This window comes from Phyllostomus discolor, chromosome 1, assembly GCF_004126475.2.
Source record: "Phyllostomus discolor isolate MPI-MPIP mPhyDis1 chromosome 1, mPhyDis1.pri.v3, whole genome shotgun sequence".
In the NCBI taxonomy this organism is placed as follows: domain Eukaryota; kingdom Metazoa; phylum Chordata; class Mammalia; order Chiroptera; family Phyllostomidae; genus Phyllostomus; species Phyllostomus discolor.
The window spans coordinates 172,397,181-172,421,236 of record NC_040903.2 but is presented as its reverse complement, the minus strand read 5'-3'; the positions used below and the strand labels follow the sequence as shown (position 1 = coordinate 172,421,236).

General features: G+C 44.4%; 1 protein-coding gene across 6 annotated transcripts in view; it reads right to left on the bottom strand.

Annotated features, from left to right (window-relative positions):
- The window catches only part of TLN2 (talin 2), a 414,657-nt gene that overhangs the window by 130,280 nt on the left and 260,321 nt on the right, over positions 1–24,056 (bottom strand). For 4 of the 6 annotated variants that reach the window (XM_028507760.2, XM_036034319.1, XM_036034322.1 and 1 more), the window contains 10 exons: positions 18,981–19,136; positions 15,348–15,449; positions 14,541–14,617; positions 11,857–12,037; positions 10,912–11,025; positions 8,455–8,563; positions 7,485–7,693; positions 6,806–6,904; positions 3,153–3,320; positions 1,656–1,950 (listed from right to left, as the gene is read on the bottom strand). In XM_028507760.2, coding sequence (XP_028363561.1) covers positions 1,656–1,950; positions 3,153–3,320; positions 6,806–6,904; positions 7,485–7,693; positions 8,455–8,563; positions 10,912–11,025; positions 11,857–12,037; positions 14,541–14,617; positions 15,348–15,449; positions 18,981–19,136 — 1,510 coding nt within the window. Of the gene's footprint in view, positions 1–1,650; positions 1,951–3,152; positions 3,321–6,805; positions 6,905–7,484; positions 7,694–8,454; positions 8,564–10,911; positions 11,026–11,856; positions 12,038–14,536; positions 14,618–15,347; positions 15,450–18,980; positions 19,137–24,056 lie in introns of those variants that run through there. The other 2 variants (XM_036034328.1, XM_036034335.1) reach the window with 2 other exon arrangements.

Sequence of the window (24,056 nt, the reverse complement as noted above, 5' to 3'; positions counted from 1 at the left end):
TCTGAGGCGTGCGCCACACGTTAGGAAGATGCTCAAAATGTGGGAAACTGGGAAGGGCAGATGAGAACTCTGTGTTACCTCTGTAACTTTTCTGTAAATCTAAGAGTATTCCAAAATTAAAAATTTATTTAAAAAACACCCCCCCACCAAATTCTAAATATGTGGAGCATCGTTATCTTCTAAAATCATTTAAGAAGGATACAGAGAAGCACAAGCTAATTTTCTTTAAAAAAATACTTGTTACAAAATATTGATCTGCATTAATGCAGAAGCAGGAAAACAGATACCCTACAAACTACTGGCAGAGTTAAAAACTGTGGGTCCTTAGTAAACACATTTAAAATAAAAAATGCACCCCAGCTCGTGTGGCTCAGTGGCTTGAGTGCCAGCCTGTGAACCAAAGGGTCGCTGGTTGATTCCCAGTGGGGCACATGCCTGGGCTGCAGGCCAGGTCCCCAGTAGGGGATGTGTGAGAAGCAACCACACATCGATGTTTCTCTCCCTCTCTTTCTCTCTCCCTTCCCCTCTCTCAAAAAAGAAATAAAATCTTTAAAAATATAAAATAAAATAATAAATGCATTTAGCAATTTACTCAGCAATTTCACTGATATAAATTTACCCTACATATACTCTCCAAAGTAAATGAAAATACTAAAAAGAAAGAAGGTATTATACATGTGCATATATATATATATATATATATATATATATATATGACTGTAGGAGGACTGAAAATTTCTGCACAGATGAAAAGAAATTGGTCAGTGGTCAATTCTGAAGATTTACAGGGGACAGTGACGGGCTAAGTCTGAGGAGACATACTTTTGAACTAATACTGCAGATTGAAAAGGTGCATTGTACTACATATTTTTAAATATTCTGTATATGATGATGTTTGACATCTGAAAACACACCTTTCTAGATGGAAAGAGACTGCCCCTCCCAGGCTGGCCAGTTCTTAGAGATAGCAAAGGGTCCAGCCAGGAGCATGCCTTTGAAATGCAAAGCAGTCCTGAGCCAGACCTCCTGTAAACGGGCCAAGAGGCAATATTCCTTTGCCTTAATCATCCAGAGCCAAGTAGCAGGCCACCAGGGTCAGCTTCTCTTGTGTAGCGCCTGCTGAAACTACTCACACTAGCCAATCACCCTGCCTTGCACTGCCTTCCCCACAGAAAGCCCCATGAAAGTCTTCACCCCCTCATCCTGTCTCTCCCCTCACCCCCTCTCTCCCCTCATCCTGTCTGCTTCTGCAAGACCAACACCTGACACTTCCCCTGTGACCTCGTGTGGTATGTGGTGACTCTCTCTCTCTGAGACCTGAGACCTGTGAGTACAGTAAACTTCTATCAAGATTGATTCTTGTTTTCTCCTGTGGCTGCGCTGACTTACCATACCATGTGCAACACAGACATTCTTAGAACAAAAGAGATTTACTGTGAATCTAAAAAATAAAAAAATAAAAACCTGGTTAACTGTAAATCTTTACATACTGCTATGGGTGGGGCCAGTAGGAATCTTCCACCTTTTTCCCAGCCTGAGAGAGGAGGTCCCTGACTGAGGACGATGAGAACTTGCCCTTGCCAGGCTTCCCAGCAACTATTGGCACTGCCAGGGAACCCAAACTGACCCCGCCCACCCCCAGCCCAGCTGCTCACCAGCATCGCCCATGGAGCTGAAGATGCTCTCAGTGACACACATGATGGTGTCAGTGGCCTGGTCGTAGCGGCCGATGGGCTCACCGCGGCTGGCAAACTGTCGTACGTGCTGCAGGAGGTCGTGCAGGGCCTGGCTGACCACACTGGCCGCTGCGCTGACCTGCTTCAGGAGCTCACTGTCATCAGTGGCTGCCTGGCAGGCGCGGACGCAGTTCTCCACCGAGCGGTCCACAAGCTTCCCTGCTTCGATCAGCTGCTCCTGGCACACGGGGGAGCTGATGGTGGGGCTCACCACCTGAAGCGAGACAAGGGCGGGTCTGGGGCGCTGCGCGTCAATTCTCAGTCCCCAGTGTGCACGAGCATTTCCACCCTGTCCCTTCCTGCTCTGGGCCTCAGTTCCCTAATTATCAGACCAGGAATTAAACTAAATCATCACTGCGGTTTCTCCTATTTCACTACTTCACTTTATTTTTGTGACTTTAGATGCCTGCTAATTTTTATCTTGGTGATACATAATAATCTCACCACTGACTACTTCGACAGAAATGTCCAGTATTTACCAATTATACCTCCTCCTTTAAGGAACCTCTGAACTGAGTCTTCTGAGCTAGGATAGCAAGACAACTAAGAGAACTGTATTTCTTTTTCCAGAAACATCTGGCATTCTACTTCATGGTGCTTTAAAGGACGGAGGATTCTGTTAGTATCTGTGGAAACAAGGAGGCTGAACAAGGAAAAGAGGGAGGGAGGCCATCAAGAAAACTTCCGGCCGATGCTGCAAATCCTCCCATCACACAGGAAAGGCCAGGCTGAGCCAGGTCGCGGATCTGTGCTACGTGTGATGTCATCTGCTGAGAAACGGATGACTCTCATCTTCTGATGCATCATCTCAGTGAAGGCAATCGTGATAGAGCAGAAAAGGTAACTGAAGTCAGGCCTGAGTTGAAAAAACTGAGTTCTGCCACTTACTACTTCTGTGTAGTAACATCTAAGGTCCTCAATTTCCTCTTCAGTAAACTGGGGTGATGGCACTTAACGCAGTTAAGCACACAGAGCGTGCACATTCACACTGACGCCAAGGACCTACCCTCACAGCCCTCGCTCCAACACTGCGCCAAGGAGAAAGGGGCCCCTACACTCTGCGGGGGCTTCTGAGCCCACTTCTAATGCTGCACTGCAGGCGACGAGAACCCTGTGTGGGCTGCTGTCAAGAAGACACACTGACAAGTCCAAATGGGAGAGACGGCAATCTGCACGCAGAGGCGGCAGTCCGACCCAGGAAAGAGCCACCACTAGAGGACTTGAGCAAAGACAAACGATCAAAACAGAGTTGGGCAGTTTATGTAAAAACCCTATGACATCTCCTAAAAAAGACACCTGGAGAAACTCTTAGTCTCAGACAATTGTAATGAATTTTGCCCACCTTCCCTCAATGACTGGAGGCAGATGAGGGCATGTGACACTTTGTAGGAAGGGCTGGGGTGCCGGCTGGCTTACCTTGGCGCAGGCCACGAGCTGGGAGGTGGACAGGGCACACTGTGTGGCGGCAGCAATCACCCTGTTCTGCAGGACCGTGTCTTCGGCCACTTGGGCCACATTCTTTGCCTTTAGTACCAACATGGCAGCGGCATTGGCAACAGCCTTGGCCAAACTCATTAAAACATCCTAAGAAATAAAAAAAAAACACTAGTCATTCATTTTTCTTCCTAATGACGCTCCAGGAAAATAAAATGTAGTGTCCACTTAACTATTTTATTAGAATTCCATTTGACCTTCTTCCTTCAGTGCTTCAGAATATATTTTTCCATGTACTTTCCTGAAATGTCAACTTATCTTTAGAGTTAATTAAGGAAGGAGACTTTCATCCTAATAACATGTTCTCCTACACATTCATTAAGTAGCACAGGTTCAAATCTAAATAGGTTACTTTGAGGAATGGTTTTTATTTTAACCACTGTTAACATTCACACACTTGTCCAACACCAAGAGCCATGTCTCTTGCACAAGGTCCCTGCAGTGGATCAGAAGATGCTGAAAATGTAGCCAGATGCTGCAAACACTGTGTGCTGCGGGAAAAATAGCATCCATGGCCTCCAAGTCATCAGGCCTCTCTGTAACTTGAAAATTTATTTTTTGGATTTCTGCTTTGCACAAGGGTCCAAGTGATCACCACAAATCCAGCCACATGTTTGCCTCCAGAGGGCAACGTTGGACACACACAGACAACACAGAGCCAAGGCATGCTCTGAATGTAGGCTATTCTCAGCGTTGTGCAGCCTCCTGCACAGGGACTAAATTATTATGAAAAGTGGGGAGGAGGCCCACATAAATAAACTGCCTGCAAGCTACGCAGCTACAAGCGGTGACCTCACTGAAGATGCCCCTGTATCCTTGAGCCTTTAAAGATCAGTTGGTGCCTCAACTCAACAAAAAGGCATTCTGCCCGCAGGATGGAAAATCCTTCGGTTTCGCCCACCAGCTTTGTCACCCGTCTGTGTGACCTGAAGAATAACCACTGTTACACTTAATTTATTTCTCTGCTTTGAATGTTGAAAGTAGTTTATTTGGTTTGGAAATGACTTCCTAAATATATCCCTAACAGATAAGCCATTTTTATTTTGGACAAACATGTGAAGACTTTCCCCCAGAGGAAATGTGGTCAGAAGTCTTTACTAATTCATCAGATGATAATGAAAAGCAATTTTGATTCCGAATGCAAAGGGCACCCACAGAGTCTTTACAACAGGATTTCTTAGGAGAAGACAAATTGAAAAGTCGGGTCAGCTGGTGCAATTTAACAGAGGACAGGCTATATGCTACCCAGGCAAAGTAGAAACCACCGAGTAAGTGGATTTTGAAATGGACAAAGCCAAGCAGTCTTAAAGGAACAGTTCGGTCTGTCTTTTTTAGGTCTCTGATGTTTACTGGGTTCCAGGGAAAAACCAAAGCCTATGGTACTGAAAGTTGAAGATGCCTTTGTTATGACTGTTACTTGTCTGCCACACGACTTTTAAAAATTGCTCTCAACACGGCCTGCAAAGTCACACTTCTTGGACACCTATATCTCAATGCTCAGTGAAAACACAACTTGAATGTCACATATTATTAAGAAGGTTTAGGAAAATAACTTTCCAAAGGATAACAGTATTCCTTTACTTGATATGAATCCACCTTTGCATGCAGGGACCAAGATTTGGTTATGTAGACTCATGATTGTTCTAAAGGGCTTTGTTCGACTCATTTATAGAAATCCTGTTCTTTCTATTAATTTTGTCCAAAAAAAAATACAGTTAGAAAAGAACGTGATACTACCACGATAGTTGCTGACAAGGCCTTTGTCAAACTTTTCAACAAGACCACTATTATGTAGCCTGTTTAAAATAAATCTTTGTTAAGTCTGGCAACATGCAGTACATTGAGGACCCAAAGAAAAGCTCTGAGATAGGATCTCAAGAATCTGAAAAATAGAGAGTAAGAAATCCAGGGTGCGTAGGCCAAGGGCTACTCCTAACTGCAGAGGGGCAGGATCACCTTGCTGCACCGGTGTTTACCTAGAGACCTTAGGAAACAGAAAACATTTGAGCCAGGCCTTTCCTGGTACAAAGCCTCCACAGGCCCAGACCCCAAAGCTGAACCTGCTGCCCTAGCACATCTGACAGAAACAACAAGTACGAGGAAGCAGTCTGCGTTTATATGTGATGAAAACAATCTGTCAAAGGGAGAAAAAAGGCCGTCTCCAAAAACATAAGGATGCATGAGAAGTCTTCAGGAAGAACTGTGTCTTTCCCCTTGACTTTCCCAAACTCTTTGGGGAAAGCAATATTTTTGCAGAAAGTAAGTTGGCCGCTTCAAGATAATTAAGCCTAGTTAACCAACAGTTCCTATGTAACTATCCTCCTATGAAGAACTGCCTGCTCTAATACAAAAAGCAAAGGGCTTTTTGGGGTCTGACTAAAGAGAAGTCTGGACTAGCGTGGGTTTGGTGGGACATATTCCAGGAATACTGGGTTATGGGTCTCACCCTCCATCATGGCATGGACGTTCCAGCACTGGTGGGTTACTGCCTTGCAGGACGTGCATGAGTCCCATGGCTCCAGCGCCGCGGGTGTGTGGGAGTAGAGGAGAAACAAAAACATGTGTGGATGAAGTTGATGTTTCATGTATCACGAGGTATGTGGTCATTTGGTAGTTCTAAATAAAATGACATGCAAAACCGCCACCCATGAAGCAAGAAACTTACATGCAAGAGTAAAGCTCAATGACCCCTATATTATGGATTCTACAGAATTTCCAGACATGGACCTTGACATAGAATATGGAGAAGGGCATCTTCCAGAGGACCTGGGCTCAAACTAAAACAATTTAATTAAAATGTATTGATATATAACTTGCAAAATTAAGACAAGAGGAGAAAGAGGAATGAAGGGCTTCTGCTCCCAAATACATGAAAAGGCAGCTCATCTTGGCCCGAAGCTCCCAATGGCAGGCCTCGGCACCTCATCTGCGGTGGCTGGCAACAGAGGCAGGCTAATTGAGACCATGTCTGACCTGGCAGTGCACCCAACCAGCTACACACAGTGGCCACAGCTGTTCACCAGGGGACAAACAGCACATGTCCTTGGTATTGAAAAAGAAGGGTGACAAAAAGAAATATTTCTTCATCACACTTGTGGTTTTGGATGACATGGACAGATGGCACAGACAATAGATTCCCCTCTGAATACGAGGGAAAGTCTAGGGTGTGTGTGAACACAGTGTGCAAGAGACCACGTTTTCATTCTTATGGGAGGACTCTACAGTGACACAATTAAAAACTGAATCAAATAGGTAAAACAAGATGGGCCATGAGTTGGTAATTGTTGAGGTTGGGTGGCAGATACACAGGAATTCGCGACATTGTTCACTTTTGTGCTTTAACTGACCAGTGAGAACAGTTAAATAAGTGCTTCACAATGATGACTATAAGGGAAATGAGTTTCTCAATTAAAAAAATGTTTAAATTAACACACAAAGACGTCACCCCAAGATAACCCACCTCGATCTTATTCCTGACAGCACAGGGAAGATTTGGTTTTCCATTACATTTTGCTGTTTGGGTCTAGACCATCCTTTAGGCTCCTTTCCAAGATGATGGGCTGCAAATATCTTACCTGGAATCGCTCATCAGTCTCATTCTCTCCAATCTGTCTCAGAAGATCCCCACTGGCCTGTCCAATGCTTCCAGCAGCGGTCAACACCGTCTGTCGGGGCTATGAACAAAGAACACACATTGGATGGAAAGAAAACGCACTTCCTCCGCAGTGCCAACAGGCATGCAGTGCAGGGACAGGAATCCTGCCGATTGGCTCCTCCTGCACCAATCTCCGACTCCCTGCCGGACAGGGAGATATAAATGTCCTGGTGAAATCTGTGCAAGGAAATGCCTGATGTCTCATGAACCAGCAATAGGTGGACAGATTAGAAATGTTCTACTAATGAGTCTCGTTCAGATGGTAGAAAGTTGATTCACACTTGATGGAATTTAGGGTGCAAAAGTTGTATCCCCATTAAATGTTTATTTCTCATCTCTGTTCATTTCTGAGGTTCTACCTCAAGTACCTTGGGGGCAGGGGAGGGATAAGGAAAGCTTCCTAGTAAGAGTTTAACCAGTCCTTAATGTTGAACCACAGATTCTGCATCCAGTTCAAAATCTGCAAACCCTACAGTGTGGTAACAACACGCCCCCATCAGGATGGGGAATGGCTCAGGAAGCAAGAGCCCTATCCATGATACTCAAAAGCTGCACCTGTCTCATCAGAACCTGAGTGATGGCTGGCCCCAAGAGCTCACCTCTCCAGAAGTAGGCTGCACAGCTTTCAGCAAGTCCGACACGGCCCCAGCGAGGGTCCTGGCAGCTCGGAGCAAGTCCTCCCCACTGCCCACCTCATCGTCCATGAGGGCCGCCAAAAGCTTCACACCCTTGGACATCTCCGTCAGGTTGGAAGAAATGGTGGTGATTGCACATCCCACAGCGGTGTAGTCCGTGTCTGCAGGGTCACCTGGGACAGAGAAGGACCATCTCCATCAGAGGGGGGTGGTGGAGAGTGCGGAGAGCCCAGGACAGCAGGAGGAGAGTGGCCACTGTGTAGCAGCTTGTCACCCATCACTCTGCAGGAGGCAGACACGAAACACTGCATGTGCCCAGTGAGAGGCATGGCTCCCTGTCGCCAAGGCGCTGCTCTCCAAGGGACCTTTCACCTTGAACTACTGAGCACAGGCACCTTTAGAACTCCTAAGGGAAGGCTGAGCACCTCCCTGCCTTTTTCATTACACTGTTGTCAGCAGCCTGTGGAGAGGGGGGGGTCAACCCTGCTCCTGAAACACGTAATGCTGCACAGTGAAGCCAAAGTATTTCCTGGCCCTCACTGACAGTGCGAGGTGGGGAGTCGCGCTGCATCAGAAAAGACCAGCGGTGGACGGTCCAGAAGGCGGCACACACGATGGGTCTTGTCATTCGGACTGGAAGCTCCCAGAAGGGAGAAACTGACCTCAGCATACTTTGAAGTATGTCCAGCACACTGCCGAACAATGAGAAGAGCTGCATAAGTGCTTTTTAATGATGACACATGACATAGACACAAAGGAATGAGATGTTCCCCACATTTCTCCTGGGTCAATGGGAGAAAATGCCTGAAGCACTTAGGGTGCCTAAAAATAGACTGTTGTCTCATAGTATGAAAATCTGTTTCAATCAGAGAACTTGCTTTTTTTTTTTTTTAATAAACAAAACCACAACACATCAAACCCCTCTGGATCTTACCGGCAGTGAGGTTAACAACTGAAGCTGTTCCAGCTGTGATGGCATCGACTTGAGAGTGGATTTCGTGTTTGGATTCGTCGACTTTATTCTGAACCCATACCCTGGATGCCTGCAAAACCAGACAAGCGCATGACACAATCACTGCAGAGAATTACCCGGGAAACCAGAGAAGTCGTGCCATAAAATGAGACCAGCAGTTTGGCTATGCTCCCCCAGGGCCGGCACCAAGGAGGCCCATCAGCTGTCTTAAACGACGTCTCCAACAGGCCACTTGCTCGTTCGTTGAGGCTAAATAAATGGCATGTAAATTCTCATGGTTTCTTACACTGGTTACTTTTTTCTTTTTTACTTTTAAGACCTTAGAAAAATCCCATGTGTCTTTATTCAGGTAAATTCAATAAAAAACGAGAATATTTGATGTCTCATGATAATACTGCCTGCTAGCACTGACAACTGCTGCTAATGTTTACCTTGTGTTTTAGAGAACAGGTTTAGACTTCAGGTGTTTCAGCTCATGAATGTTCTTTTGCAGCATGGGGACTGTCTTTTGTTTACCACAGGAACGCTTTGTGGATGTGGCACCTCTCCTGGTAGGATTTCAGGGGAAGGGTGGGTCAAGACCATGTTCTGGATCCAGCTCTACCACTCACAAGTGATAGGACCCTGGGCAGGTTACATCCAGGTCTTGTACCTGACATACCTTATTATGTAGGAATTCAATGGTCTTTAACAACCTTCCCAGCACTTAGCCTTATGTTCATTTGAACCTATAAGTAGTAAATTATCTTTTTTGGCATTTCTGGGCTTGGCCAACAAGTGACCATTAACTTCGATAACAGCAACCTTATGGGAATAGAAGGTGCTGATCTGCTCCCTAAAACATTCCAAAAATATTAATCTAGGTTCACGATCTGTCTAGCACTAATAACATTTTTTATGTACACTAAGTCTTTGAAAATTGGTGAAGCAGGAATGTTAAATCCAAATATATTAAAACTCTCTTACAATTGTGCTGAACTTGGGATTCTGCCATGTGTTTAACTCCAAAGTTCCCCAGAGCAAAATGTTTCATGACTGCGGGTCCTTGGGAGAAACAGCACCAAGGACAGCAGTGCCCTACATGTATACAACGGACAACACGGTGTTCAGGGAGGACTCGGAGGCAGCTCATCCTGGCTGAACAAGGTGAGCTACCAATTGTGTCTTGGTTCTGGCCCCAGTGATGGCCCTGTCAGTCCTGAAAACACTTTCAACCCTGGCTGCCCATTAGCATCACCTGGGGACATGGGGACACACTGATACCCAGGTCCACCCCCACGACACAGATTTGTCTGGCTTGAGACTTAGGCTTGGGCCTTAAAGCTTGTCAGGCGATTCTAACTTGCAAAGTAGGGCTGATAATAACAGTGCTAGCCAGCACTTTGCAAACTTGCATGTGCACACAATATAGCGGGGAACTTCCCCAAAATGTAGATTCTGATTCAGAAGTTGGGGGTAAGGCCTAAGGTTCTGCACTCTCACAAAATCCCAAGTGCTGCCAGTGCTGGACCAAGATGTGCATAGCAGGGGCTACATGATTTCACACAGCAGCAGCTATAGGAAGACAGCTAAATGCCCTGCCCTTGGTGGCCCCCAGAAAGGGACAGCAGCATTATCAGAGCACTTGCTGGAAATGCACATTCTCAGGCCCCACCCCAGACCTACTGAGTCAAAAAAAATGGGGGAGAGGCCCAGTGACCTGTGTTTTAACAAGCCCTCCAGGTAGCTGCAATGCAGGCTAGAGTTTGAGAACCACTAGTAATAACAAAAACAGCTAGTGCACATTGAGCTCTCACAGGTGTTAGGTACTGTGCTAAGAACTCTGCACATGATTCGACCATTGAGTCCTCACGACCACGCCACTTGTGGAGGACAAAACAGAGACTTAGAGCAGTTGCCCAGATTCACACAGCCGCTGAGCAGTGGTGCTGGGATTCGAGCCCAGATCAAGTGACTCTATGGTCCAGGTTGTTAGCCCTTCCCAGGCACTGCCAACAGCCAGTAGTACCCTATGATTCTCTCCTCCTGTGGGTATGTACAACCTAGAGATGACTCATTATCTTGGAAAAGACATGGGTTTCCACTTCACCTAGCTGAAGATAGAGATTCACCTGGCTGAATACACACAGTGCCTAACTCTATTTTTTGCCAGGGCAGAGGCATCAAATGAAAGCCATGAACATTATTTGCCCTGGCTGGCATGGGTCAGTGGGCTGGAGGGTTGTCTTGTAAAGTGAAAGGTCGAGGGTTTAATCCCTGGTTAGGGTACATATCTAGGTCGTGGTTTGGAGCACATTCGGGGCACATGTAATAGGCAACAGATTGATGTTTTTCTCTCTCTGGAATCAATGAATATATCCTCAGGTGAGGATTTAAAAATAAAAACGAAAAAAAAAAACAACCATGAACAATATTTACCATATCCTGGCCAAGAGGTGGCAATGAGTCGAGCTCGCTGAGGTCATCCTGGGCCTGCTGTACAGCGTGCATGCTTGTGTTGATGGTTCCCATGAGGGCCTGCTGGGCTGAGGTCTGGAAGGACAGATGGACACAAGGTGGTCACACTCCCAGCACAGACACAGCCCTCTACACAAAACCAGGTGACAATGAACTCTGGCTGGAGACAAACTGGTCCAGGGAATGGCTCAACAAGTGCCCAAACCACTTCCCACTGGAGAACTTAATTAGCTGGAACAGAGGCTCAGAAAGAGTCCCTGCAGGGGGGCCGAGGGGAGCCAGTCCTTGAATACTAAGGACTAAGGATCTCAGGCATGGGAAACAAGGGTTACACTGGAACTCTCCTTGGTAAACGAGTAAGGATTCCACATAAACCTACAGCCAACATGCTTCTTCAGAGTCAAATTACATCTGAAATTTCAGGCTCTTCAGCTTTCAAACAGTTCTTGCCCAATAGCACAGGTTCCCTGAGCAGACCCAAGACACTGTAGTCGTTTGATGGTCCCAGTGGAAGGAGCCCATGACCCACTCAGGGGAAACTGTGGCTCACTACAGACCTGGTCTGTTTCTAAGACTCTCCGAGGGATATCTGGGCTAATTAGCAGCTTAATGCTGCTAAGGCAGGGAAGCCTGTTTCAACCTCTGAGTCATCGGGCACATGGAGAGGTCATTGTTTCTCTTCCAGCCCCAGGGGACAATTGTGATCCTAGACAGGAATGTACCAGAGCCACCCAATTAAAAGAAAACCTGCTGAGTTAGGCTTCAGGACCTCACAGCTGATGAGCCATGGTCCAGACAGGAACTAGCAGGAGTGTGGATGACACACAGCATATCTGCATGCTGGTGTCCTTCCCTGCACACAAGGTGGCACACTGGCGTGCAGGGCGAGTGCCTGCAAAGCCTCACCAGTGGCGGCATGTGGCCTCGGTGCATCTGCCCAACCAGGACCTGCTGCTGCGGCGAGGGCATGCTGCCAATGTTGAAGGTCTCCGGCCCGCTGGAGCCCGAGCGCATCACGGCCGGCAGCGCCACTGAGCCGTGCTCCACCTTCCCGGTCCGGTTGAACTGCTGCTGCAAGATGGTGGACCTGCAGGGGACAGGCAGTTTGGTCACTGTGAGGTGGCTGCTCACGTGGAATGCCGTGCAAGACACCACAGGTGTCACAGATGTTTGCTGCTCTACGCTGTGGAGACCAGCCTAAAAGAGGCATGTAGAAACAGAATTGTGAACACAGAAGCAGACAAAAATGCTCCATGGAAGAAGAACCCTGAGATGATGCATTTACAATAGTAATATAAATAACCACTCCCAATGTATTTAGTAGGTTCATGGCATACGCAATCCATCGGAAAAAATCACAAATAGTCTGATACGTGGATGTCCCAGGCACAAGTGAGTTTGGATACACTGACCTATTCAGTAAATCCTCCTGAAACAGCATTCATTCAACAAATACCATCTACTGCGTGCCAGGTTCTATTCTAGGCACTGGGGACATAGATCGTTTATCCCTAGCTTGAAGGGAGAAGTATGGAAATAAACTTAAAGAAAATCTCCTTCAACTTAGACCCCTACCGCAGGCCCAATGCCATTGACCATGGAGGATGTTCAAGCACCTTTGGAGCCTGATGATGGGACAGACTTGGCTCCCCTTCCAGATGATTTCAAGCCTGGGGAGACTCCTAGGGCATTTGGTAAAAAAATAACACGTCTATTTTTTTTACTTCTTAATATTTTCTTCAGATGAATGGTAAATGCAAAGGCCTTCATATGCAGTTAGGAAGTCTGAGGATGGCATATCTGCCTCAGTTGCCTAGTGGACAGCCCACAAAAGAGAGAGTGTGTGTGTGGGGGGGGGAGGGTTGGTGACACCTGCATTTGGGGCCAGGGGACTCTGGCCCAGGGTACTTGAGCCATCATGGATCACTCGCCATTGTCCAGGGCAAAGTGAGGCAGTTGTGCTAGCACACCAAGCAATAGGCATCCATGGAGAAACATCAATGGCTATGGAGGGAGTGACCCAGGGAGGGTGGGTGTCTGGCTTCTGAGAAGGTGACCTGCATACTGAGAGTTCACCAATGTCTAGTACAGGGAGAAGTGGAAGGTCTAGTGATGGGGCCACCCTGGACCCCTCTTCCTGTCTGCCTTGATCAGACCCCATCTGATGCCATAGGCAGTGGGAGGGGGCCATGGTCACCCCAGGCATGGGCGAAGGAGTCCCAGCAGACTGGGCTCAGATACTGACTTAGCTCTTCCTAGGTCAAGTACAAGTGCAGCAGAGTCCTCCAAGGTGAATGCCTCACCCTGTCAGGAAGCACTAGCTTACTAATTTCCATCTAATGGTCATTAATAATTCTACGACCTCAAGGGTTTTGCCAGAGGGAGCAAGTGCATCAAGTTTGGTTCCAACCTGTGTACTAATAAGACAAATGTAACAACGCTTTCAAGAGGTGATTATGAAGCAACTTGTGAGAAAGAAGTGCAGGATGGCAATGTCAGAGAAACAGTTACTATGACTACACAAGTTCAAGTGCTGCGCTTTCTGCAATCTTCTGGCAACGTACTATAGGAAATATCACAAGACTGAATCTGAGTCCTGGATCTGCCACGTGAATGCATCTCAGTGGACTTTTGTGAGCTTCAGGCTCCTCATCTATGAATTGCAGACGATAACATCTGGGTACCTCTTCCATAGGGTGTTGTCGAGACAAAACAGAGACACCATAGGGGACACACACAGTGATGCAAAGACAAAAAAGTTATTATAATGCTCTATTTGACACAAAGGGGCTGGCTGCTCCAGCTTCCAGTCCAGTGTCACTTATTGCATGTTACCTAATTTTAATAAATCTGTTTCCTCATCTATAGAATGGGGCTAAATTAAGATATTTCTGAATTTAAAATGATGATGATGATGACAACAGCAAACATTTATTCTGTGCCAGCCACTGTATTATATGCCTTATTAGTAAGTCAATCATCAAAATAAAGCTTATAAGGAGATATTATCACTATTCCCATTGTCTGGATGAAATCAAGGGGAGGCAGAAAAAAATTTCACAATGTCTGCAAGAACACAAATTAAAAACCAGCCCCCAGATTTGAACCCAAAGTCTGGCTCCCAAGTCCCCGTTCTTACCCATTTCCCTCTGCAGCATCACAACATGTGTATCAAGTGCGGCATGCAGCAAGTGGTCCGTAAACAGTAACTGTCCCTGGGCTGGATCCCTCCCCACAAAGGGACAGAATCAAACAAAAGCTCACTCTCCAGCGCTTTGATGAAAATGATGCCATTATGAGATTTCTAGCAGAAATGCAGAATAGGACTCATGAATGTTCACTGTCTCTAAAGATGGAGTTAAAGACATCTTATTCAGTGTGTCCTTTAAATCTTTAACTCCTATCTTCCCAGACACCCTTAACATGGATGCTGATCGTCTGGGACCACATTGCACAAAGTGAGACTCATCCCCATCAGCCACTGTCATCTCCCCAATGTGAGGCTTAAGAGCAACAGGCCCCAGAGCCGGCAGGAGGGCCCCTGCCAAGCGGTGGGAAGGCAGCTCTCCGGGCCTCTTCATAATACTTACTTTTTTGGGGAAACGGACTCTTCTAACATAGTTGACTCCTCATCACCCTCTAGTCCAAATCGATCTTTACTTTGTTTCTGGAGGTAAAACAAGATACAGAATTGGAACACAAGAACCATTTAAAAGGTGCCACACACTCAAAAATGTTGAGATGCATATCCAGTTACTTAGACTGGATACTTAATAAGTTATGGGTGATAAAAGCAATCATAACAATAAAAAGGAAATACACTATTTAATATATAGAGAAATATAATGTCTCCTGCATTTAATATTATTGCACAAACCTAATTTTATACAGTTAAAAGCAAGATGCAGGTATTAGTATTTTAGTAGAACATGGTTCTTTCCATGGGATGTATGTAGAAGCTCTAGAAAATTTGTCAGTATACCACTATGGCATATAACACTATTATATTTTGGGAAACAAAAACAATAACATGAAAAACACATAGAACATTTTCAGGCCCTCAGTCTGGGTTTCTACAGAGGCTAGAAAGTGTACATAACTACCTGGAGAGGACGATGCCGAGGGGTTACTTAGGTTCATTCATTAGCTAAGAGAGGCACTATTGCTAATTACCTAGCAGTCAGTGATACAAGTGAGCTGCAGCAAAATCAGAAATTGTCATAGGATCTTGTGGTCAAAGACCACACACTCAAACAATCTCAACATCAAAGATTAAATAAGAGTATCAAGTACTTCAGATAAGCCCCCCTCCCCCTGCTGCCCTGGTAGCTGCATCATCTAAACTGAATAGTAATAAAGAAGCTTTGCTTTTCCAATCTGCATCAGTAATGAAATACCTTTTTGAGAATGATATCAATGTAGCCTGCAATCAGCTGGGATATTTGCTCTCCCTCGGTGGTTTGTACTGAATAATAACTTTCCTGATACTCCCCAAAATCCTGGAGGGGGAAAACAGTATTAGAAGAAATATAACTATATCAAATACAACAGTTTTAAAGATGAGGTTCAGGTTCAAGATCGCATATACTCACATGTCCCTGCTCTTCCCCTCTAAGTACAACTAAACACCCTAAAACTTATCTAACCAATAATGATAAAAGGGTTCTGGAAGCTAAAAAGGTGAACTAGCTAGGGGACCTCAGGACTTGAGAAACCACATCTGGTGAGTTCTTGGGTTTTATTTTATATCCCTTTACCCGCAACATTTGGTGCTTGATAGGCCTGATACTTGGAACCTTCAACAAATAGTTTGTGAAAAGTCCATTCACTCTGGCCAAAGCACCGGAAGAGAGGAAGCCCAGCTGGGAGTCCCTGCCCAGCTCCACAGTCTGGGCTGGTGCTCACTGGCAGCTGCAGAGCAGTTAAGCCTGGGGCCATCCTAGCCCCTGCTCCACAGCCCAAGCAGGCGGGGGCCTTGATCCTTTTGCAGCAGTGGCCACCGTAACTCTCCCTGCCCTCCACCCATGGTGTAACAAGACTCAGGCACAGTGGCTTCTGTGTCACCCCATTAAAGGTCACCAAGCAATAATAGGTGGCCCACAGAAGTGTTTTCTTCCCTCATAGACAGCATCAAAGTTTGAGCAAGAATCTCAGCAGTGTCGAAAGAATGAAGTGGTCCAGGATAGCATTGCAAGGGTTCAGAAAATGAATCGTCATTGTGACTAAAGCCCACAAAGGTAGGCTAGAACACTGCACACTAACTCTAAATAAGGTGACTGGGAAAACAGAAAATTTACCTAAGATCAAGGGTCTCCTAATATATAATCAAAATATCTAGGATACAAATGAAAATCACTATGTTAAGAACTGGGACAACTACAATATGAATAAGGAAAGATAATCAATTGATGCCAATGCTGAGATGAATCAGAAATTGGAATTATCTGATAGGGGTTTTAAAGTAGCAATCACAAAAAATATTTCAACTATCGATTAGAAATTCTCCCAAAACAAGTAAAAAAAATTAGAAAGTTTCCAAAAAGAAACAATAAATCATAAAAAAGAACTAAGTAAAAATTATGTAACTGAAAAATTCAACAACCAAAATTAAAAATTCACAGGACAGACTAAATAGTAGAGTGGAGATGAGAGAGGACAGAATCAGTAAATTTGAATTTAGTCAATTAGAACAAAAGAGAAAAAATAGGCAAGACAAATAGAACTTCAGGAATCTCTGAGATGATAACAAAAGACCTAACATTCACATCCTCATCAGAATCCCAGAACTGCTGTTGGGAATTGACAGAATAACTAGACGGAAAGTAGCAAGGATACGGAGGACTAGAACACCACCATGACATCTGTACACACTTCGCTCCACAGCAGAATGCACATTCTTTTTAATTACACAGAGAACATTCCCCAAGAATGATCACATCCTGGAATATAAGTGAATCTAAAAATGCTAACAAGGTAAGGTCATATATAATATGTTCTTTGACTGTAATACAATCAAAGTAAAAAATCAATAACAGACAACAGGAAAATCTCCAAATATTTGGAAATTAAATAAGGCTAGGAATAGGAAGAAGAAAATATTACATGTTATAAGCCTGGATTCACTATTATACTTTAATAAAAATAATGATAATTCCGTGTGGTTTTTTTTTTTGCTTGAGGCAATTACTGGGATTCATAATTGTTTCTTATTTTTAGGTAAATTTTTGTTTTTAACAATGTAGTACTTACATGAACCTAGTTTAAAAAGACCAATATTAATAAAAGTTATATAACAAAACATAGCTGTGTCCTACCCTACACATTCCTGCCTTCATTTTCCATCCCCCCCCAACACACATGGGCAACCCCTCTCAACCCTTTCGGGCTGTGTCCTCTAACAGGTCCTGGCTCAGCCCCACCCACAGGCTCTGTGACTCCAGGGGAAGCAGCGCGTGATGAAACGAGTTTTGCCAAAGGTTGACTGGCACAAACCGGAGTTATGTTCCTACGGCATCTCCTCCACGTTATAATCAAATGACGTTACTTGAGGACTTGCTGTATTTCTAAATAACATGTTTATATTAGTTTCTTGATTTTTTCTATTTTACTTCCCACAGTGAAAAATGAGAATGTAGTTCTGAGCATGAACGGTCATTTTTAAGAGCCATGTAGATTCAGCTGTTACTGACTAGAAGGAAAGAAAGTACATTCTCTGGAGATTTCTTCCAACTGGCATGAGTCTATCAACTGATGATCAAATTAGGTGACAGTTACTCCATGGTCACCCCCTTACACCCTTTTTTTCTGATACCCTATTATGAGGTCCTTGCTCAATGCCAGATGATACTAAGAGTGTTCCATACAGCTGGAGAATAGTACACCTCAGGAGTTGTGAAGAAGCTGACAAATTTTAATGAGTTTTTAAAAATTTGTCTTAGCCCTGGCTGGTGTAGCTCAGTGGATTGAGGTGGGCTGCGAACCAAAGCATCACAGGTTCAATTCCCAGTCAGGGCACAAGCCTGGGTTGCAGGCCATGGCCCCCAGCAACCACACATAGATGTTTCTCTCTCTATTTCCCTCCATTCCCTCTCTAAAAATAAATAAATAAAATCTTAAAAAAAAAAGAAGAGGGAAATCTTAACTTTAAAAAAAAATTGTCTTATTGCTCAACTTGCCCTAGTAATTCTCACATGTAAGGGTGACTATTACTTGACCTGTTAACTCTTACATGTAAGTGTGACTAGTACTTGCCCTGTTAATTCTTACATGGGAGTGTGACTGTTAGTTAAGGCTACACAGTAACCCTGTTAAGAGCAAATACTGAGCTTGGGAGGAGGAGTTCGGAGGTCTGAAAGCCTAAAACAAGCATGCTTTGTTCATATAGTCCATGTATTTCACATTGAGCATTCTACCATTATCATCTCATTTCATTGCAGCAACTCTATGGAATGGGTTTCACTCTCCCCATTTTACAGCGGAGAAAATTAGGGCTCAGAGAGAACAGGTCACTTGATCAAGGTCAGAGAGCTTGTAAATGACAAGCTGGTTGTAAATACTAGCCCGAAGTTTAGTACTTCCACTATACAGCAAGCTCTCTTTCTAGGCAGGTGGGTAAACACACCTCATCAAGATGCCACAGTTCTCAGGAACTTCTAAAACTGGAGACAAAGAGGGAGCCTTTGTATGGGCCTTGGAGCTTTAGAGAGCTTCCTTTTCGGGTGTCCTAGGGATGGCGTCAGGGACATAGAAGGCTGAGAATAGTCCTGTGAATGGCTCTTTCCAGTTAAGGAGCTTAGACAGTCTTACTTAGCACCACCAGAGAGGAAGGGGTGGCCAAGGAGACCTAGCTTCTGCACATCTCCATGAGCTCTAGACCAGTGCCCACTCCTGCTGCATGGTCTCCCCCCATCTGTCCCTCTCCACACTGCTCACTAAGGCCAGGGAAACCCAGTGGGCTTGTATTCTTTCTCCTGCACATAATATTGCCCAAGGCCTTGTGGGCCCCCTCGTTGCCCTCTGCTGGTCCCTACCAACGTGAAGCTCTTGGGTGAGGCTGCCCAGCGCTTGACCGTGGTGAGCGGCCACTCCTGCAGCACTTCCTTGGTCTTCTCATCCACGCGCATCACCGAGTCCTTGGTGATCCCCAGCAGGCGGGGCACCAGCTTGTTCTTGCCTTTCATCTTTTCCTGAAACAGGAGATACTGAGGGTCAGTGCTCTTCCTCTGAACACATCGGATTTTGCTGAATAATCAGTGATTCTGCAGTGTTTTACCTGTGGTCAAGTTACACACACTGGGCTTCAAAATAGGCAGGACCACTGACTTTTAAAAATCTTATGATTATTAATTTTAATAATTTTTTAAGAAAGAGTAATCATGTCTATTAAAGTAATAAACTCCATTCTATCACTCACGCCTGCACAAATTCAAGACAGGTTAATAATTTAGGAGAAACATAGAGGTAAATATTTTTGTCATCACTGGGTGAGAAATGACTTTTTAGCACAAATACCAAAATAAAAAAAACTATAAAGGAAAAGATTAATAGCTTTAAGTACAAAATATATGAACTTCAATAACTCTACAGAAAGAGAGAGGTAGGAGAAAGAGAGACTTCACCATAAACAAAATGAAAAAGCAAACAGCTGGGGAATAAATATTTACATCAAATACAAACATAAAAAATTTCAGATGCTATGTATGTGAAAGGTTATCGTACATCAATGACAATAATTAGCAAAGAACATAAACAAGAACTGTTAAAGTAATAACTAGACAATTAAGTATTAATAAGCAATTGGATAAATTTTCATACATATAAAATGGCAGATTTTTTAAAAGTTAATACTCAGAACTGAAGAAGGTGTAAAGGGGAACCGCTAGTGATGGGAATTTAAAGTGGAAAAGGCTTCATGGAAGGAAATGTGTCAATAATGATCCAAAACTTCAGAAATGTTTCTACTTTTGACACATCTTGCTTTTAGAAACTTATTCCAAAACAAGTTATAAATGGGTGTGAAGATCATGCTGCAAGAAGGTGCAGCTAGAGTTTATCATAGTGAAAAACTAGAAATAACCAAATTTTCAATAATAGGGGATTTGACAAATTAGGATACTTACAAATAACAGACTACAACTATTAAAACTCATATTATAAGGGAACAATTAAAGTCATGGCAATATACTATAAAGACAAAACAGTTTTACAGCATAATCCAAAGGAAATAAAATTTAAGCATAAATTTTAATTAAGATATTAAAAAAACAAAAAATTTTATTGTGTGACAAAATGGTGGCAATGATCATCTCAAGTGATTTATATTATTTTCTTGTGCTTTTCCTTATTCCCAAATTTCACTTAATACACATCTTTTTGTTTTCAGAGAAAAAACCAAACTTTTCCAGTATTTGCTGGAAACCCTGCAATGCCTCCACCACAGTTCTGCAAGGAGTATACACACAAACTGGCACACACAGGGTGTGTGTGTGTCAGTGGGTGTGAGTACAAGGGGACACACACTCGAAACAGGGTAGGAGTGTGCTGCTATCTGCTAGTAAACATTTCCCATTAATTTCCAAAGCACCCCCTAAGTGTTGGCATCATCATCATCATCATCATCCCTGTTTTGAAATGAAGGACCAGCAACTCCCCCAAGGCAGATAGTAGTGAGTGGTAAAGCCATGATTAGAACACAATTTTGAGCTCAAAAATATCTCTGATTTGGAAAGCAGACTGTCTACCACAGTGGACCTCTTCTGGTGGAAACAATTAGGAAAAAGTGAACAACACTCCTGCACAGCCCCCACGGGCAGTCCATAAACCTTCAGATGGTGACGGTCGCAGCACACCCCCAGCTTCCCCCCAGGAGGAGGAGAGAACAGCATCAGGAGCCTGCAGGGGTGGCTGAGGAAGGACATCCGGCATTCTAAGTCCCTCCCAATCCTTACAAAAACAGAGAAGAATCTTTGTGAAGAGAGGCTGGTTCCGCAAGAGGTGAAATCAGTGCAGGTGGATGACGCCAGTTAGTCTACTTTGGCTTCAGGAGCCACACAGCGACTTGGGTGGAGAGGCCCTAGGCAGCTAGTCCAGTAACACAGGGTTGATACCAGCCCAGTTGCTGAGACCAGAAAGGGGATCGGAGATTAGATGTGGTCTGCAGCTTCTGCCTTCCTCCCTGTCCACCTGCACCTCTCCGGTTTCGGGCTGAGGGAACACAGGACTGTGCGGGACAGCCCAACTCTCATGGAGACTGTTCCTGGCCTGGGAGAAGCCACAGTGAACGAGCTAACGACTCAATGGGCATTCCATCAGAATGTCACAATTGGGGTAAAAAGTTCAGAAAAGACCATAACTGAGCAGCAAGAACACCATCAGTGGACAAAATTATTTCAGTGCCTACTCACAAAAAACTGCACATTGCTGAAAACAGCGAATGGCTCCACTCTGTGCTAGTGAAGACCAGCCTTCTGCCCTCAGCGCCAAAGCCTGCCTGTTCGGAGAGGGTCCTGAGGCAGTAAGGCTCCCTTTTCTTCCCTGTATCTCACATCTCAAACCACTCACTCCATATTTCTCCTTTCCAGCCTTCAACTACACAGACCAGCGTCCTTTTTCCCTCTGGGAGACCTGTATTTCATGCACAGACACACAGAGAGCCAGCTACAGAGCAGCTTGTCTCTCAAGGTAATAAATACTTGTTAGGTTGGTTTTGCTTTGAAGATGTCTGGAGCTTGCCTAACTTCGAGGCAGGAGAATGTGTGCATTCTACAAGGAGAAGCAGCATCCATTAATAAGGCACACCCCTCCTCTTGCAAGCACATTTCAACCACTGCAGTGGGTTCAGCCCTGGGGGCTGGCTGTGATCAAGCCTGCTCTGCCCGGGGCTCTTCTCACAGGTGTGGGGAGTGGTGTGCCTTACATCTGAGATTCAGAATGCTGGGGGGTGGAAGGGGGTTGAGAAAGAGAGACGAATGCTTTGGTATGCTGTGGTTCTGGGCCCCTGACTTCAATGCAGCCTGAGCCCCTGACCCCGCTGTGCTCACCACAGCTCTGCACTGGCCTCCTGCCAAAGTGCCGGCCTGTGTGCTTTGCTGTACCACCAGTGTACGCGTTTCCTTCTGAGGCATGACAGAACGAGATGGCTGCTTAAGAGCAAAACTGGGTGTTAAAGACCCTGTTTGTTAGCCATTTGTGTCTCTAAAAACAATTGGCAATCCATCTGGACTTAACTTGCGATTCTGAGGTGCTCTGAAGACCCTCTGTGATGCTTTCACATTTCAGGGGAGAAGGGGAATGGCTCCCGGCACCTCACTTCAAGGCTCTAGTTGCCACAGCAGGCAAAGTTCAAAGAAAATTTAAAAGTGAAATGGTTTACACAAGGATTTTGTGGAATGAAACAGGATCCTTTGCAGGTCATGGGAACTGCCTTACCATTGCTTATGAGGTTTCTATTAGATCACAATACAGTGCAAAATAAGTCAATGAAAGAGGAAAACCATGGACATTTATGGCTCCCATTTACTGAGACTTTCTATGCAACAGCTCCCTTTTCTATATTATCTCATTTAAACCTCATAAAAAGCCACAGTTTTATAGGTGAGCAAAGTGACCAAGGCAAAATCCAAACCCAGGCCTGTCTTCTCGAAGTGCATGCCCCTACCCACTGAGAATACTGCCACATTACTACGCTGTTCTCTGTGGGCTCATTATAGGCTCACAGACATCCTCTGTATCTGAGTCAGCACACTACAGCCTGTGTTAAATCCAGCTTTTTGCCTGTTATTTTTTTTTATTGCCTGAAAGCTAAGAGTGAAGTTTCTATTTTTAAATGGTTAAAAAAATCAAAAAAGGAATATTTCATGATATGAAAATCATATGAAATTTAAATTTCAGAGTCCATGAATAAAGTTTTACAGCAATGGAACCCTGTTCACTCATTTGCATATTGCCTCTGGCTGCTGTCACACTCCAGGGCAGCGCTGACTGGTACAGTGGGCAGAGCCTAAGACGGTTACTACCTGGCCCTTTGCTGAAAAAGTCTGTCAACTGCTATTCTACATGGTGGACACTCAAAGCCAACTAAAAGCTGGCAGGATTCAGGGCCAGGGATTAGGGGGATGTGGAAAGAGTCTAGGCTAACAAAATTTATCAAACACCCTTATATTCCAGGTACTACACGTGTTTACACATACCAGTTCACTTAAGTCTTCATTACAGCTACCATTTTTCAGATTAAGAAACTGAGGTTTAGGAAGTCAGGTATGTCTTTCAAGGTCACAGGCACTTCTATTTGCTATTTCTCACATAGGCGTATATTGCCAGCCTGGATTATAGGCCAATCTTCCTGATTCCAATAACTGAGCACTTTCTATTGGAACAACAAAGTGCAACACTCAACATTGGGACAAAATACACATAGATTTTGAAGAAAATATGATGACAGTATCTATAACTGTATCAGACTGATTCTCTGAGCCACGTTGTTTGATTGTGGTAAATATTGATATTTAAGTGCATAGCAAATTATTTCATCAGTGAATTTAAAATGTCTAATTGGAGCCAATAAAAGTAGTGAGTGAGAAGCTGGGATCACTCGCTTTTCTTCCTAAATTATGCCCATGCTCCTCCTTCACAACTCAATGTTCAGGTTGGGGATCTGAGAAATTTGCTATTGCTTAAGCCTTAATTTTTAAAAAGATTTTATTTATTTATTTTTTAGAGAGGGGAAGAGGGGGAGAAAGAGAGGAAGAGAAACATCAATGTGTGGTTGCCTCTCGTGTGTCTCCTGCTAAGGACCTGGCCAGAAACCCAGGCATGTGCCCTGACTGGGAATTGAACAAGCGACCCTTTGATTTGCAGGCTGGCACTTAACCATTAAGCCACACCAGCCAGGGCTACTTAAGCCTTTAAAACACTTAGTATCCCTTTGGCATATAATTTGTGTATGTGTTATTCTACATATGATCTCTTTCTATTATATAATCTAACTGGCTGTAGCAACTTATACATACATACACACACATAGGGTTTTTATTCACGTTGTTGACATATTACTTACTGATTTACTTGATTAATCTACTGAATTTTAAAATCTAAAAATTAAAATGACT